The 14965-nt window shown below is 50.4% G+C and overlaps 2 protein-coding genes across 5 annotated transcripts in view; one reads left to right on the forward strand and one right to left on the reverse strand.

Moving 5' to 3' along the window:
* Positions 1 to 931: 931 nt before the first annotated feature.
* Positions 932 to 7208, forward strand: FEM1B (fem-1 homolog B). The gene is made up of 2 exons (XM_074917658.1): positions 932 to 1624; positions 4122 to 7208. The coding sequence occupies exons 1-2, from the start codon at positions 1377 to 1379 to the stop codon at positions 5755 to 5757; spliced, it is 1884 nt and encodes a 627-aa protein (XP_074773759.1). The 5' UTR covers positions 932 to 1376; the 3' UTR covers positions 5758 to 7208.
* A 1099-nt stretch (positions 7209 to 8307) lies between these two features.
* The window catches only part of ITGA11 (integrin subunit alpha 11), a 50996-nt gene continuing 44338 nt past the window's right edge, over positions 8308 to 14965 (reverse strand). Inside the window, exons 23-28 of one of the 4 annotated variants that reach the window (XM_074917655.1) lie at positions 14741 to 14854; positions 14187 to 14273; positions 13848 to 13958; positions 13341 to 13436; positions 12856 to 12969; positions 8308 to 8494 (exon numbers count right to left, since the gene is read on the reverse strand). In XM_074917655.1, coding sequence (XP_074773756.1) covers positions 8480 to 8494; positions 12856 to 12969; positions 13341 to 13436; positions 13848 to 13958; positions 14187 to 14273; positions 14741 to 14854 — 537 coding nt within the window. In that variant the 3' untranslated portion in view covers positions 8308 to 8479. Of the gene's footprint in view, positions 8495 to 9322; positions 9421 to 11617; positions 12573 to 12855; positions 12970 to 13340; positions 13437 to 13847; positions 13959 to 14186; positions 14274 to 14740; positions 14855 to 14965 lie in introns of those variants that run through there. The other 3 variants (XM_074917654.1, XM_074917653.1, XM_074917657.1) reach the window with 3 other exon arrangements.

Raw genomic sequence — 14965 nt, forward strand, 5'->3', positions numbered from 1 at the left:
CCAACCCAATCAAGCTGAACCAGACTCAACCCAACCCAACGAACCTAGCCCAACTGAACCCAACCCAACTGAATCCAATCAACCCAATCCAGATGAAACCAGACTCAAGCCAACCCAGTCCAACAACCCCAGCTCAACCTAATCCAATCCAATGAACCCAATCCAGCTGAACCAGACTTGATCCCACCCGGCCCAACTCAATCCAATCCAGCCTAACCCAGCCAACTCAGCCCTGCTGAACCCAACTCAATCCAACTGAACCAGACCCAACCCAACCTAACCCAACCAATCCAATCAACCCAATCCAACTGAACCAGACCCAACCCAACCTAATCTAATGAACTCAGCCCAACTGGACCCAACTCAATCCAATTTAACCCAACCAATCCAATCCATCTGAACAAACCACAACCCAACTCAGCTCAGCTGAACCCAATCCAGCCCAACTGAACCCAGCCAAGCCCAGCCCAATCCAACTGAGCCAGACCTAACCCAACAAACCCAGCCCAACTGAACCCAACCCAGCCCGATTTAATCCAATCAACCCAATCCATCTGAACTAGACCTTACTCAACCTGGCCCAACTGAACCCAACCCAATCTGACTTCACTGGACCCATCCCAGCTCAACCCAACCCAACCAACACAGCCCAGCACAACCCAACCAAAGCAGAGCTGGGTGAGCCCAGCCTGGTGCCAGGCCACTGGAGCAGGGAAGGCCAGGGGAGGCCGTGCAGCCTCCGGCCGGCCAGCGGGCCCTACGGCCCCGGGGGGCGGGCGGGCAGCACCGGGGAAGCGGCGTCGGCCTCGCACCCTGCCGGGCTCGTGTGCCGGCCGCGGACCGGAACGTTCGTGCGCTGCCGCCGGTTTCCGGGGGGGACAATGGACAAAGGGGGCGGAGCTTCCGGCTGCGCTTCCGGAGTCGGCGGCGGGGGCGGAGCCGCGGCCCAGGCCCGTGCCCGCCGCGCGCCCGGTAGGGCCCTTCCGGCGACCCGTAGCGGTGCCCCGCGCGCGCGGCGCCGGTCCCGGCGTTGCCGTTCTCCGCCCCCCCCCGCAGGGCGGGACCAGCGAGTCGGGCCGCGGGTTCGCGTCCGCCGCGGCGGCGCCGGGGATGGGCCGCGGCCCCGGCGGCTCGTGGGGCGGGTGAGGCGGCCGTGGGCGCTGGGGCTGCCCCGTCTCGCCGCCGGCCCGCAGGGGCTGGCCGGGCCCGGGGGGCGGCTGGCCCCGAGGGGGCCGCATGTGCCCCCCGCCGGGCACCGAGGCAGGACGGAGGAGGAGGCGGAGGGAGAGGCCGCCCCGGCGGCGGGGCAGGCCGGTAGGCCCGAGCGGGGCCGTCCCGGTCGTCGAGGCCGAAGTCGTGAGGAGGAGGAGGCGGCGATGGAGGGCCTGGCCGGGTACGTGTACAAGGCGGCGAGCGAGGGGCGAGTGCTGACCTTGGCCGCGCTGCTCCTCAACCGCTCCGAGAGTGACATCAAGTACCTGCTGGGCTACGTCAGCCAGCACGGCGGGCAGCGCTCCACCCCGCTCATCATCGCCGCCCGCAACGGCCACACCAAGGTGGTCCGCCTGCTCCTCGAGCACTACCGCGTGCAAACACAGCAGACCGGCACGGTCCGCTTCGACGGGTACGTACACCGGGCCCGGTCAGACACCGGTGTCAGCACGGCGTTACGGGGCTCAGGGCGCCCCGCTGCTCACCCAGCTGGTGTTGGGAAAGTTGCTTTGGTCTGGCATTGGGAAGGCTGCTTTGGTAGCTGTAAAAATGCCTTTGCTGTGCGAGATCCACCCCACCTGATACTTTATGAACCACAAAGGCTTTTGCCCTTCCGACATCCCCCACCTGGAATAATATTTGCTGGGCCATAACGGCCTTTTCTGTGATGTTGCTGCTGTAGGTGATGGCAGGCAACGGGTCAGGGTAGGGTGGTACCTCCACACCATGAGCCAGGCTGTTCTTTACTCAAATTGAGGGTTTTTCAGTGTCCGTCCATCCCAGATATCCTGAGGAACATCCATTCCTCACTGCTGGGAGCCAACATATGGGATGGCCAGGAGTGAAAAGTGACATTTTAGGATGGGAAGGGAAGAAAGGGAGGGAAGGGCATATTGGGCTGGGGCAGCGGTTTGGGGAGAAGCCTGGCTGGGATGTCCAGGTCTCTGGGCGGTGTGCTGCCACGGCAGAAGGAAGGAGAAACGTTGTTTTTAAAATCTCCCACAGTGCTTGTCAAGTTCTTGCCCGTATGTCAGTCTTAAACATAAAGCTGACTAATCGTGAAGGTAGATTGGTCTTTTGAACAGCTTCAGGTTTTGCAGGTGGCTTGCACAGAGAGGAGAGCTCACATCAGATACTGAGCGAGAGGATCATAACGAGTCCCTGCTGATATCTTTCATCTGGCTCCTACTTGATGAGCTGGAGTTATGCCTGTGCAGCTCCACCTGGCTCAGGGAAAGGCTGGCTTGGTTCTTACACGCTGAATGAAGGGGGAGGAACCGGCTTCCCTGTGTGGTTTGGTTTTTTTCTTTCTTCCTTCTCTTCCAGCCCTTTTTTTCACAAGCAAAAACTGGTTCAGAATACCTCGGGTGAGGTCTGCTCCAAATTCAGTGAAAGGAAGGGCCTCTGTTGACAGAAAGCGATAGGAAGGGCTGTCAGCCTCCCTCTGCTGCTGAATTTTCTCATTTCTTGTGCTGTGCCGTGATGGGATGGTGATCTGCTTGCCAGAGCCTCTGCCTGCTACAGATTAAAGGAGGTGTTGTCTGAGGCACAATGGGCACAGTGGCAGCCTGGTGAGGAGAGGAGGCATGTGATCCTGGCGTTATTGTCATTCTTGAGATAAGGTGGCACAGCAGCTGTAAATATATACCTGTAGTGTACCAAAAAATTAACGTCTTGTTCATTAACAAATCCTAGGCCCTGACTTTCCACCTGTTTTAGTATAAAAGTATTTTAATGTGGTTATTTACAGTATAGGGAACTTCTTACTGTGAATGAAAGGTGTAGTAGACATTTCTGCATGCCAGAGATCTTAAAGTGTTGTCTGGAGGTGTAGAATTTACAGACAGCCACACAACTATTCCTGTTGAGCTACGTGAGAGCTTCATAAAATGATAAAAATCACTGTTAAAGTTAAAATTAAGTCAGTGTCTTATGATATTTTAACTCTGGGAAACGTGACTGGACGCATGGAAATATTTGTCCCTCCTTTGTGATTTGGGATGTGCCTTGAATGTGCATTAACTGTGGTGTGAACACCACCTGTTTCTACATTTAAGTGCTACTTCAAAAATCGGGGGAATGTAAAAGACATCAGGCTTTGTCTTTGTAGTTGCACACCATGCTGGATTTGGGAATGAAAACAGCTTAAGAAACAGTGATGCTTTGCAAAAGTTAACTGTCCCCTCATTTACGAGTGCCAGCAAGCTGTCTGTAAGGCTGTGATGTAAAACAGATGTCTGAAACAGCCCAGCTCAGAAGAACAACTGCTTTTTAAAATTTTATTTTGTTCCTGTTCCATTTGTTGTAACCAGACTGCTGATCTGGTTTATAGCGCAGGCTCTCGAACAAGAGGTGTCAGTGCAGCGGAAGTGGTGGCAGTTTTGCAGGTCAGGGCAGGAGAACAAGTGAAATGGTACGAAATTCTTAAGCTGCCAGGGCCGGTGTGAGCTGCAGTTCATGTCTGAGTTTGGTTTTTTTGTCTCAGTTATGTCAATTTTAAGTTTTCTCTCTTTCTTTAATGTCTCAGTTTCTGGCACAAGGCATCAAAGATGTGGTAGATCTTGTAACTCTTCTTCCCGAGACCTCTGTAGACTGAGGGCTGGAGCTTGCAGGTAGGATCTTCAAAGCAGCCTGGGAAGTCCTAGTGCAAAATGTGTCTAAATCCCCTGGCTGCTTTGAAGTTTCGGCTTCCAACGCTTCTCCCTTCAGGAGACCTGTGCGCTGGATAAGTCTCTTACTCTTTTTTACCCTGGCTATCCTGGTGAGTCCCTTCAAGTACAAAAATAGCTATAAAATGTCTCTTAATGGCTGGGTATGTACGTGCCTGTTGCATACTGCTCGGCTGTCTGTAAAAGATGTTTCTGAGGGAGCGTCAGTTTAACTGCTTGTCTGTGTCATTGCATTTGCAGCTTTGTCATCGATGGAGCCACGGCTCTGTGGTGCGCGGCAGGAGCTGGCCACTTTGAAGTAGTCAAATTGCTGGTGAGTCACGGCGCCAACGTGAATCACACGACGGTGACCAATTCGACTCCCTTGAGGGCTGCATGTTTCGACGGCAGGCTGGACATTGTGAAATACCTGGTAGAAAACAACGCCAACATCAGCATCGCCAACAAGTACGACAACACTTGCCTTATGATCGCGGCTTACAAAGGGCACACGGACGTGGTGAGGTACCTCCTGGAGCAACATGCCGATCCCAACGCCAAAGCCCACTGCGGTGCCACGGCGCTGCACTTCGCGGCCGAAGCCGGCCACTTGGAAATTGTGAGGGAGCTGGTCAAGTGGAAGGCGGCAATGATGGTCAACGGCCACGGGATGACTCCGCTGAAGGTCGCGGCTGAGAGCTGCAAAGCTGACGTGGTGGAGCTGCTGCTCGCTCATGCTGACTGTGACAGGAGGAGCCGGATTGAAGCGCTGGAACTTCTGGGTGCCTCATTTGCAAATGACAGAGAAAACTATGATATAATGAAGACTTACCACTATTTATATTTAGCAATGCTGGAGCGGTACCGAGACAGCGAGAATATAATTGAAAAAGAAGTTCTTCCACAAATAGAAGCTTATGGGAACAGGACTGAATGCAGGACTCCTCAGGAATTAGAGTCTATTAGGCAGGACAGAGATGCCCTTCACATGGAAGGCCTCATTGTGCGGGAAAGAATTCTGGGCTCAGACAATATCGATGTTTCTCACCCTATTATTTACCGTGGGGCTGTTTATGCAGATAACATGGAGTTTGAACAGTGTATCAAGCTATGGCTCCATGCGTTGCACCTCCGGCAGAAAGGCAACAGGAACACTCATAAGGACCTCTTGAGGTTTGCCCAAGTCTTTTCTCAGATGATACACTTAAACGAGCCTGTTAAAGCCAAGGACATCGAGAGTGTTCTGAGGTGCAGCGTCTTGGAAATCGAACAAGGCATGTCTCGGATCAAAACCACCCAGGACTCTGACATCCACACAGCCATGGACAACTACGAATGCAACATCTTCACCTTTCTCTACTTAGTCTGCATCTCTACCAAGACCCAGTGCAGTGAAGAGGATCAGTCACGAATCAACAAGCAGATTTATAACCTGATTCACCTTGATCCCAGAACTCGGGACGGCTCTAGTTTGCTGCACCACGCTGTCAACTCCAGCACACCGGTGGACGACTTCCACACCAATGATGTCTGCAGCTTTCCTAACGCGCTGGTCACAAAACTCTTGCTAGATTGTGGTGCTGATGTGAACGCTGTGGACAACGAAGGCAATAGTCCACTCCACATCATTGTCCAGTACCACAGGCCCATCAGTGACTTCTTGACGTTGCATTCCATCATCATTAGCCTGGTGGAGGCTGGTGCTCATACAGACATGACAAATAAGCAGAAGAAAACCCCTCTTGACAAAAGTACAACAGGGGTCTCTGAAATACTCCTTAAAACTCAAATGAAGCTGAGTCTCAAGTGCCTGGCTGCCCGAGCAGTACGGATCTATAACATCAGCTACCAAAACCAGATCCCCAGAACTCTGGAAGAATTTGTGAAGTTTCATTAGGCTACGTAAAATCTTTTCGTGGTGGTGCTATCCCGGGACGACATCAATTGCAGACAGCAGAATGCATAATGTATACATGGAGTTGTTTTTCTCTGTTCTTTTGGGTTTGGGTTCCTCTGGATTCAGTCTGCAGCCTCAGTTCCTGTGCAGATCTTTAGGGGAGGGAATAAGAAAAAAAAAAGCCACATCGTTTTCCTGTAGTCAGATCTGATGTTTGAGATTTTGGTCATTTCTTTTGATTAAAAGAATTGTTTCGTTATCTCTTGTTTTTATAAACAAAGTGGCAAGAATCCCAATGTAACCTGTGCAGAATGTTTTCTTGCCAATGCACATCTCCACTTACGATTTGCAGCCGAATGCTTTAGGTAGTTATTTACAAAGGTGCCTCTGAAAGTTGGTGTTGCCATGCCACTGAGGCAGTAGCTTTGCAGATTTTAAAAACTTTTTGGAGTGAGGTGGGAAAGAAAAATTGGAAATTATGTGGTAGTTGGTTCAAAGTGAAATGTCAACATACAGAGCAGTCCATTGCTCTCATACCTCACCATCTTTTTATGCCTTTTAGTTAATGCTGAAGATGTTGGTAACATTTTAAATTTTTATTTTTTTTAATTAAATTTTGAACAGCAGTTATCAACAGCTACAGACATGTGGAATGCTCTGTTAGGAAATACAGGTTTAAATTCAGCTATGATATGTTCATCTGGTAAGAGTTGAAATATCAAGCTCTTCATTTACACTACTACAGTAAGTATTGAATAACTTTTGAAAAAGGAACTTGCACATTGACCGAAGTGAATCGGAGTCATGGTTTCTTTTTACGTAGCTAAGTTGCTCATATATAAAGATCATGCATGGATACCTAGAAAATTTATAGGGTATTTGTGTTTGTGTGTGTCCCAACATTTCAAAATGCTTTTAACTTGTTTTTTGTTGTTTCAATGATCAACGTGCACCTTTTTGACTCAAAGTATGTAAAACTGCACTCTTGGATTCCAAATGCTGTATCTTCCTAACGGAGTAGTCTGTCGCCAAAGAGAGTCTTCCTTGAAACTGGCTTTTCCAATAAGTTTGGAGTCTGTGCCTCCCTGAATTGGACTTGAGGATTTTTCATGATTTTTACTCCTTTCATTATGAAAATCTCTATGAAACCTGATTTTTAAAAAATTGTCCTATCATAAGATCTTTTATGATAAGCAACTGATTGTATAATACCGCTGTTGCTTGAGAAAGTACTTCTCCTTGGTAGAAGTTGCAGATACTCCGACAGTAAAATGTCACTTGTTTTGACAGGCTACTGAAAACTCTGTTTATTTTAAATGCAGCTTTTTAACTGTCAGATGATGAAAGAATGTTCTGTAGGGTTTTTTTAAACAATCTGGGTAGAACTTTAAGGCGAGATTTGGGCACACGTTTCTATTTGTATTACAAATAAATAAACATTGAATGTGGAATTAGCTTGTAACTCTTAATTTGTGTCTAGTGCCAAGCAGAATAGCGCTGCTTAGACTCTATGGTGCCGTCGGCACTGGCTCTTGTGTCTCCTTCAAGGGAAAAGCTTTAGAAATACTGTGTCTTCTAAGCTGCAAACTTTACCCTGCTAGAAACTAGCGCCTGAAGTGAAAAAATGTGTCTGCCACTTGTATCTCAGGTAGGTTGGACTACTGCACTTAAAAACCATGACTCTTGCAATCAAACTTCAGGCAAAATGGCAAAGCCAATTTCAGCCTTAATGCAGCAAGTGGATGTTACCAAACGGTTGGGGGGGTAGCAGTGTTTCTGAAAATTGTTACCCTGGATGTCTTCCTCCTGTGGGCTGAGGTGTATTCACCTGAGGGCCTCAGGAAAGCTGCAGTTCTGTATTTTGCTGAGAATTTGCAGTGGTGATTTTTAGCCTGGCTGTTGGAAATGCAAAAAAAACCCCAACCTGTTGGAGTTGCTGTTAGTTGCGAGAGCTGGGGAATGCTTTTAGTCTCCCATTTTGGTATTGCGTCTGTTACTGCTAAAGCTTTGAACCTGAAATTCCAACAACTTGAGACCACATACCCGATGATTATTCTTTAGCTGGTAAAGTTGCTGGTAGCCGACTCAGTTAAAATTAACCAGTTTATGAATTGATGTGTATGTGTTACAGAAAAAAAAGCACTGTGCTGCATGCTTCAATCAGAGCTCTGAGGCCTTGCTGTCCCTTTTTATGCTTCCACACTTATAATTTGTGATGTGCCTGTAGTTAAAAATGAGTCAGTGGTCCTTGACTTGACTTGACATGACTTAACTCCCTGACTTGGGAGAGTGTGGGGAAAGGGGAGAGGGCTGAACACCCGCAGTGACTCGGGCTGCTTGCTGCGTTCTGGATGGGAAATGATTTCGAGTTGCTGTATCATTGATTAAGACAGTATTTCCTTGCACTGTATTTTTATTTCTCAGGACCTGTTTCTGCTGTGGAATAATCTGTGTTGTGTTCTTGTGAAATACCTGTATAAAACCCTTCCTGGAACAAATGTGCATGCTTGAAATATCTGTAGATAATAATAAGGTGAAGGAAGCTGCTCCTCCTACAAGTCTGCTTTTTTAATAAGAAAAAAAATGTTACACCAAATGATCGTGTGGAAAAGCTGCTGCTTCTTCCCTTCCTGTAGCTTTGTCCTGATCCTTTCCTGCTTTTGGCTCCGTTGCAGGATATTTGCTGAGGTTCTGCTTTGTTCATGGTGTTCCTGGGATGATTTCAGTACGTGAAGACCTGAAGAGAGAGGATGCTGTTACTCAGAAGCAGCAATAAAACTTCCTGACAGTAGATTGCAAAGCACTTTTTATAAAAAGAGGGGGGGAGGTCTGTGCTACGGAAGGAGCAGCTGATGCTAAAGCCGCTCCGCTCTCAGGTGTGGTCCCTGGTCTTTGTCCCAGTTCCTGAGAAAGACATCGGGTTTCTGCTTGTCTTCAGCCCGGGAAGGTGGTGTCATGGACGTGGTGTTCTGCTGCCTTTGCTACGGCAGTAAAAGCTCTTGGCCAAAGGATAGGAGGGAGGGGGGAAAAAAAAAAAGTGGGTGCCTGTTTCTGCACGCCTGTGGATGCAGCAAAGTCCGTCACGGCGCTCGCTGTGCTGGGACCTTCCCTCTCCTTAGTCTGGAAATTCATTTTTCAAGCATTAAAAGCTCAAAGAGTGCGCTTGCTCTTTTTGTGGGAGTTATTTAAAGCTCTTGATTAAAATCTGTGCGAAACCCCCAGGTGCTTCTTCCACTGGGAAAAGGGAGTGGTGTGACATCCCCCCCACCCCCCCGCCAGGGCCGAGGCATGTGTGTGCCTGTAGGTGGTGGTCTGTTATTTATAGAATTGGCTCAGCGCAGAGAGCTGCTGTTGGAGAGCAGACTGGCTTTTAAAAATATACTTTCCTGAGGCCAGCCCACGCTTGGTGGGATGCAAACCCTTGGCAGATCTGCAGTCTCAGTCCCTCTGGCTGGAGGGATGTGCTCAGGGAGGCGAGCCCTGGCAGAAGGGTAGGGCCATGCACATGCAGGGAGCTGCAGCTGGCGTTTCATGTGCTCGTTTTTGGGTCAGCTACGCTTCAGCCGTGGTCCTTGGGTGGTGCGAAGAGCCCTGGGTGCTCCCAGCATCGTGTAGCTGCGTGAAAAGCTGAGTTTTTCACTTATTCCGTAGGCTTCTGCATCTCTGTGGAGGCAAACACTGCTCAGCTCTACCCCAGAGCAGCAGCAAGCAGGGGAGAGCGCTTGGCTGAGTAAAGAAAACCTGTCATTTGAAAATGGGTCACTTTTATTATTTTTTTTTTCGAACAACAGGATCCTGGTTTTGTCTTTGGCAGGGATTGCACACCGTTTGCTCTGCTCCCTGCTGCACTCACAGCAGGGTTTGCTGGGTCAGGCCCTGTCTGGAACTGTGCTGCTCTCTTCAGGATATGTCAGGGTGCAGAATTAATTTCTGAGTTTATCTGATAATGGCAAAAGCCACTTGTCAATGCAGGTAGATGAGGCAGGTTAGGAGAGCTCATTTTACTGTTTGTGAACCCAACTTGTGCAGAGCAGCTCAACTGCTTTGTCTGTGCTGTTTGGAGCAATAAATTGATGAAAGCTGTCTGTGTAAGTAGCTTTAACCAAGCTCTTCTCAATAGCTGCAAACCCTCTTTACATTTTAACCCACAGACAGAGAAGTGCTGATGCTTTGATGCCTGGTTTCAGTCAGGAGCAGCCCGTGGCAGGCAATGGGAATTTTGTTCCTGGAGTGTTTTGACTGAACGGCAATAAAAATGCAGTTTTCCCTCCCATGAGGCAGGTGCCACACTGAGGAATGGCCCCACGCCTCAGCCAGGGACAGGCACTGAGTACTGGTGGGTGACGGCTGCAGCTCTGGGCCACTGCTGGGCATGAGGTGTATACTGTATACAGGGACAGTATATAGAAGTGCGTGTATATAAATATATATCTATCTGTATATATCTACACACACATATATGTGTGCACACGTATATATGCCTAAACATACATACAGACACTTTTTTTATATACACATTCATAAGCATATACAGACACATGTATACATACACGTATTTGTATATAGCCACACATATTTGTATGTACACACCCACACTGATCCCAGCTGGTGCACAGTGTCCCCTGTGACAGCGGCTTCCCAAAGCTGGAGATGCTCCTTCTCGCTCAAGCACACACACACTGATTTTATATATATATATATATATATACACTGCACACACGTATTTATGCATGCATGTACACATAAATGCACATTGACACACAAACACATGCATGTACACACATACACACCCCGTATGTGCACCATCTTTCCTGGGAGCATGGTTTCCCATGCATGGAGGATGTATACACACACAGAGACATGTATATATATATTTTAAAAAAATACGTAAAAATATGTACACACGCGTGTATGTGCTTATACATGGCTCTGGAGCTGGATGGCAGCAGGAAACCCCCCCGATCCCCATCCCTGGGGGTGCCCCACTGAAGGGTCCTGCCCAGCCCTTGCTGACCTTCAGCTCTTTTCCTTGCACCCAGTGCTGCAGGTATCTAAAACCTGGGGAGGGAGGGAGGGAGGGAGGGAGGGAGGGAGGGAGGGAGGGAGGGGAGCAGTTGCTCTGTTCATAGCACCAAGTGCTGAGATGCTTTTGGGCAAATCTTTGAAAAGCAGTTATTTTTCTCCTAGCAATAAAAGGTTGGACAGACGCCATCCATAGTCCTTATGCCTATGTGATTTCAACGGCAGAAAGGAAAATTGGTTGAGCATGAAGAGGGGGAACAAATAAATCTGCAGACATTGGTCTCTTTGGGGCCATGGGAATGTGGGCAGTGCCAGCGTTGCCCTGGCCTCACAGAGCCCCAAGCATCCACCCGGGTACCTGCAGGGGGATTTTGGCTCTCCGGGGTGGCCCTGCACACCAGCTGGGCCCCCTGGGACAGCAGAGACCCAAATCAGCCAGAAATTCCAACCTTAACAACTCCCATTCAAGGTGAGGGTGCTAGCCATGAAAATCAGATTTTTTTTATTTTTTTTTCCTCCCCCCCATTTTATACAATGAGCAGGGCTGATTCTGCAACATACCTTCCTCGGAGCTCGCAAAGACTGCAGCCCCAGCCACTTGTCCCACCTGGCAGCATCCCTTTAAAAACCAGGCTGCAGAAAACTTGCATCCCACAATAAATAAGTGGAGGAAAAAAAGTCTGAGCCCCGTTCGCCTCCACTGCATCCCGGGGGGTGTGAGAAGCTCCCGCTTGTACCCAGCTGAGCCATGGAAGTGGGCTAGCACAGAAGGGGAGTAGAGGCTACTCGTTTTTAAAATACTGTATTTTTAATCCTTAAAAAATACTAGGACAGTATTTAACAAACTTAATTACACATCCGGCGACATATGCTTTCTTTCCATCCATAAAATTAATATTAGCATAAATAATTCTGTTATGCAAAAAGAAAGATTTTTGTCAAACAGCACCGATCCTCCGGTTTCATGTGACACCGAGTATGTACAATTATAATACACGTGTGGACCCTTGCTGGACACAAGCTCTTCAAAACTGCTCAGTTTGTAGAAAACACTTCAAACTGGTTCATGATATTTTTTTTGGTACATTTTTTGAATTTTTTTTTTCTCCTTTGCTTAAACAGGTAAGTATTTTTAGAATAACTATGTACAGCTGGACACTGGAGATTTGCATTAAGGTGCTTTAATTTGCTATCATATGTATTTCAGTGCATTAAGAAGAAGGCAAATTAAAATCTCCACCCAATTGCTCCGGTTAACAAATGCAACACAGTTTGAGAGCCGTGGCCAGCAAAGCCCGGGGATTTGCAACAGCTCAGCCGCGGGAATGAGCAATCCTCATCTTTTTAAGGATATTATTTTTTACAGATTTTTGCAGCCCCATAGTTTGCCCCAAGTTACAGGGGCCGTTGCTTCGGTGGCCCCTCTGCCCTCACGCCGCTGCCACCTCCTTGCAAACCCAGTTTGAAGCTCCTCTCGCCGTGGCACAGGGCCAGGAGTAGGGGTTGGGAATTTTTGCTATGTGTAGTGGTTTGTTTTTTGGTTTTTTTTTTGGCTTTTGGACCTGTTTGGGTGATTTCACACAAAGGGCTGTACTCTCATCTCGATGCAAACCCAAGTTCAGCACCCAAATCCCTCGGCATCGAGGTGAACCTCTGCTCCGTAACCGGCGAGGGGCTGGGAGGGGGCGCGGGGAGGGGGGGCCCGGCGGCCCCTGGCAGCATCACTCCAGCCCCTGGGCGCTCCGCTCCCGCTCCGCCGCTCGCCTGCGGCTCCCGCTTTTAAAAAATCCAAGCTGTAGGTTTTAAAGAGAAACAAAAGAAAACCCCACCATTACTTCAGCAGATTGCTGGGAAGCGCCTTGCTTTTAACGGGATATTGCCGGGAGGTTTAGACCCTGAATATAAATAACGTGGAAGCGGAAAGAAGTCAGAGGAGCTTTTTGTGATGTCTGGCGGTGCCGAGGGGCTCGTGGGGCTGTGGGCACGGAGCTGGGGGGCCAGGGGGTCCCTCCACACATGGGGGGGCTCCACCGAGCCGCAGCCGCCCCCAACGCGCGTGGCTTAAGGGCTGCTCACCTTCCAGAGCACCAGGACGAGCAGGGCCAGGAGCAGGAGCCCTCCCAGCGTGCTCCCCAGGATGATCCAGATGGGGATCTGCCACTCCTCCGGCTTGGAGATTTCAAACGTTATCTGCGAGGGAAGAGCATCAACATACACTGCTGCTGCCAGGTGCAAGAGCGGGGCGGGTCGGAACGGAGGGGATGGGGGGGTGGCATGATGGTGGGGGTGCTGAGCATCCTGGGGAGGGTGCCGGAGCTGCTGGGGAGGATGCCCACCCTATGCACCAGCCGTTTGGGTCGGGTTTTCCCTGTGGTGCCAGGACTGGAGCTGTCTGGCTCTGGCCACAACTGCACCGTGTTGCTCAGGGCTCTGCGGAGCTGGGTGCCCAGTGCTGGTCACTGCAGCCCTTCTGCCGGCCACAGGGTTTTTCCCGCTGCAGGGTTTTGCAGCATCCTCAAAGCTGCCGGGTCTGTGTGTGACTGTCCTGCCCGGGGGCTCACCTGACGGCTGGGGTCCTCCTCACGGAAGATGAAGGGGCTCCCGAAGCGTCGCTGGAGAGCAGCATTCATGGTGAGCTTCAGTGACTTGAACTTCAGCTGTGCAAAGAGATACTGGACATGAGCACTGGCCATGGGACAGGACCAGCATTCAGACCAGGTACCTCCCAAAGCTTTAATCCCCCCTCCCTGGCTTTGCATCCATGCCAGGGATGCTGTGTGCTGCATCCAAGGGGGAGGACAATGCAGGTCATGTAGGGAGAAGGGTTAAATTGCAACAAGAACGAAATCCCCACAGTGAGGTGCTGTGCAGGATGTTGGATGTACACAGCATGGGCTTTGAAAACAAAAAAAATCACCCTACAGGTGCCTGGGCTTCTAGGGGGGGTGGGGGGGTGGGGAAAGCAATTGCAGGAGAGTTAAAAAAAAAAATCCCATGTTTTCATGGTGTGAAGGCTCCTTTGGGTGATTTCTCCTCAAAAGCCGCATGCCTGCTTTAGAAGAACTTACTGCTTTCAGAGACTTCATCCACAGATTGCCACGCAAGTGCAAATCCATCCCCTCGTTGGGGGCTAATTTCACATTGCAGTCAATCGAAACGATGTCAGAGTTGCTGTGGTTCTGTAAGGGGAGAAGTTTGTGGTGTAGGAGCTGCCGAGAAGGGGATTAAAAACACCCTGGGCTTCTCCCTCCGGAGCGAGATCCAAATGCCGGTGGAGGGGCCACGCACCCGTCCTCCCACGTGGCCACGGGGCATCCCCATCCCAGGGGCTTGCTCTCTGGTTTGGTGGCTGTCTGGGCTGGCAGGGCTCAGCCGGGGGCCAGGATCAGGCCCACGAAGGTGCGTACCAGGTGGGGGGTGCGGGAGAGGTCCTCCTCGGCCGGTGTCCTCTGGTAGTCGGTGGTGTTTCCCCAGATGTTGCAGGTTGTGTTCTCCTATGGGAGAAGCCGATGGGCTCCGAGCATGGGGACACGGACCACGGTGGCCACCTCTCCACATCCTTCCCCGTGCTCAGCACCCGTCCTGGTGAGAGCAGGGGGGACCCCGCACACCCCTGTGCTTTTCTGGTGCTGGTGACTGAGCCTCTTCTCCCCAGCACGCCTCCAGTTCACCCAGGCACAGCTAAAACTTCCAAGACCCTCAAGAATTAATTGCGGCTGGAGGGAGGTATAGCTCGGAGAAATATTTGGACTAAACCCTTTGGCCACTACCATTTTCCATGTTTCCAGCCAAGCAAATGCAAAAGGGAGAAGCACGGGCAGGAGCCAAGTCTGTCCGTGCAGGTGTGAGCACGGCGGGGGTTTGCAAAGGGATAGGGTGACCAACTGCTTGGGGCTCCATCCCCACCCCCAGTGCGGAAGGGACCCACATGTGCTTAATGGGGGTGAAACCCCCTTCCTACCTGGTCTGCCTCGAATTCCGTCAGAAGCAGGAGGCGGTTGCCCGCCCGGGTGGCCACGGGGACCATGAGCTTGATGGTCACCCCTTCCACAGGGAAGAAGCCCAGGTTCTGCAGCTGTGAGGGCAGAGGACAGGGGTGTGCCTGGGGTGCCAGTGTCCCGTGGGACATCCCACCTCCGGGATGATGCTCAGGGGGTCCCTCAGCCAGGTTAAAACCCCCTCCTTA

Source organism: Athene noctua, chromosome 13, assembly GCF_965140245.1.
Source record: "Athene noctua chromosome 13, bAthNoc1.hap1.1, whole genome shotgun sequence".
NCBI classification, from domain to species: domain Eukaryota; kingdom Metazoa; phylum Chordata; class Aves; order Strigiformes; family Strigidae; genus Athene; species Athene noctua.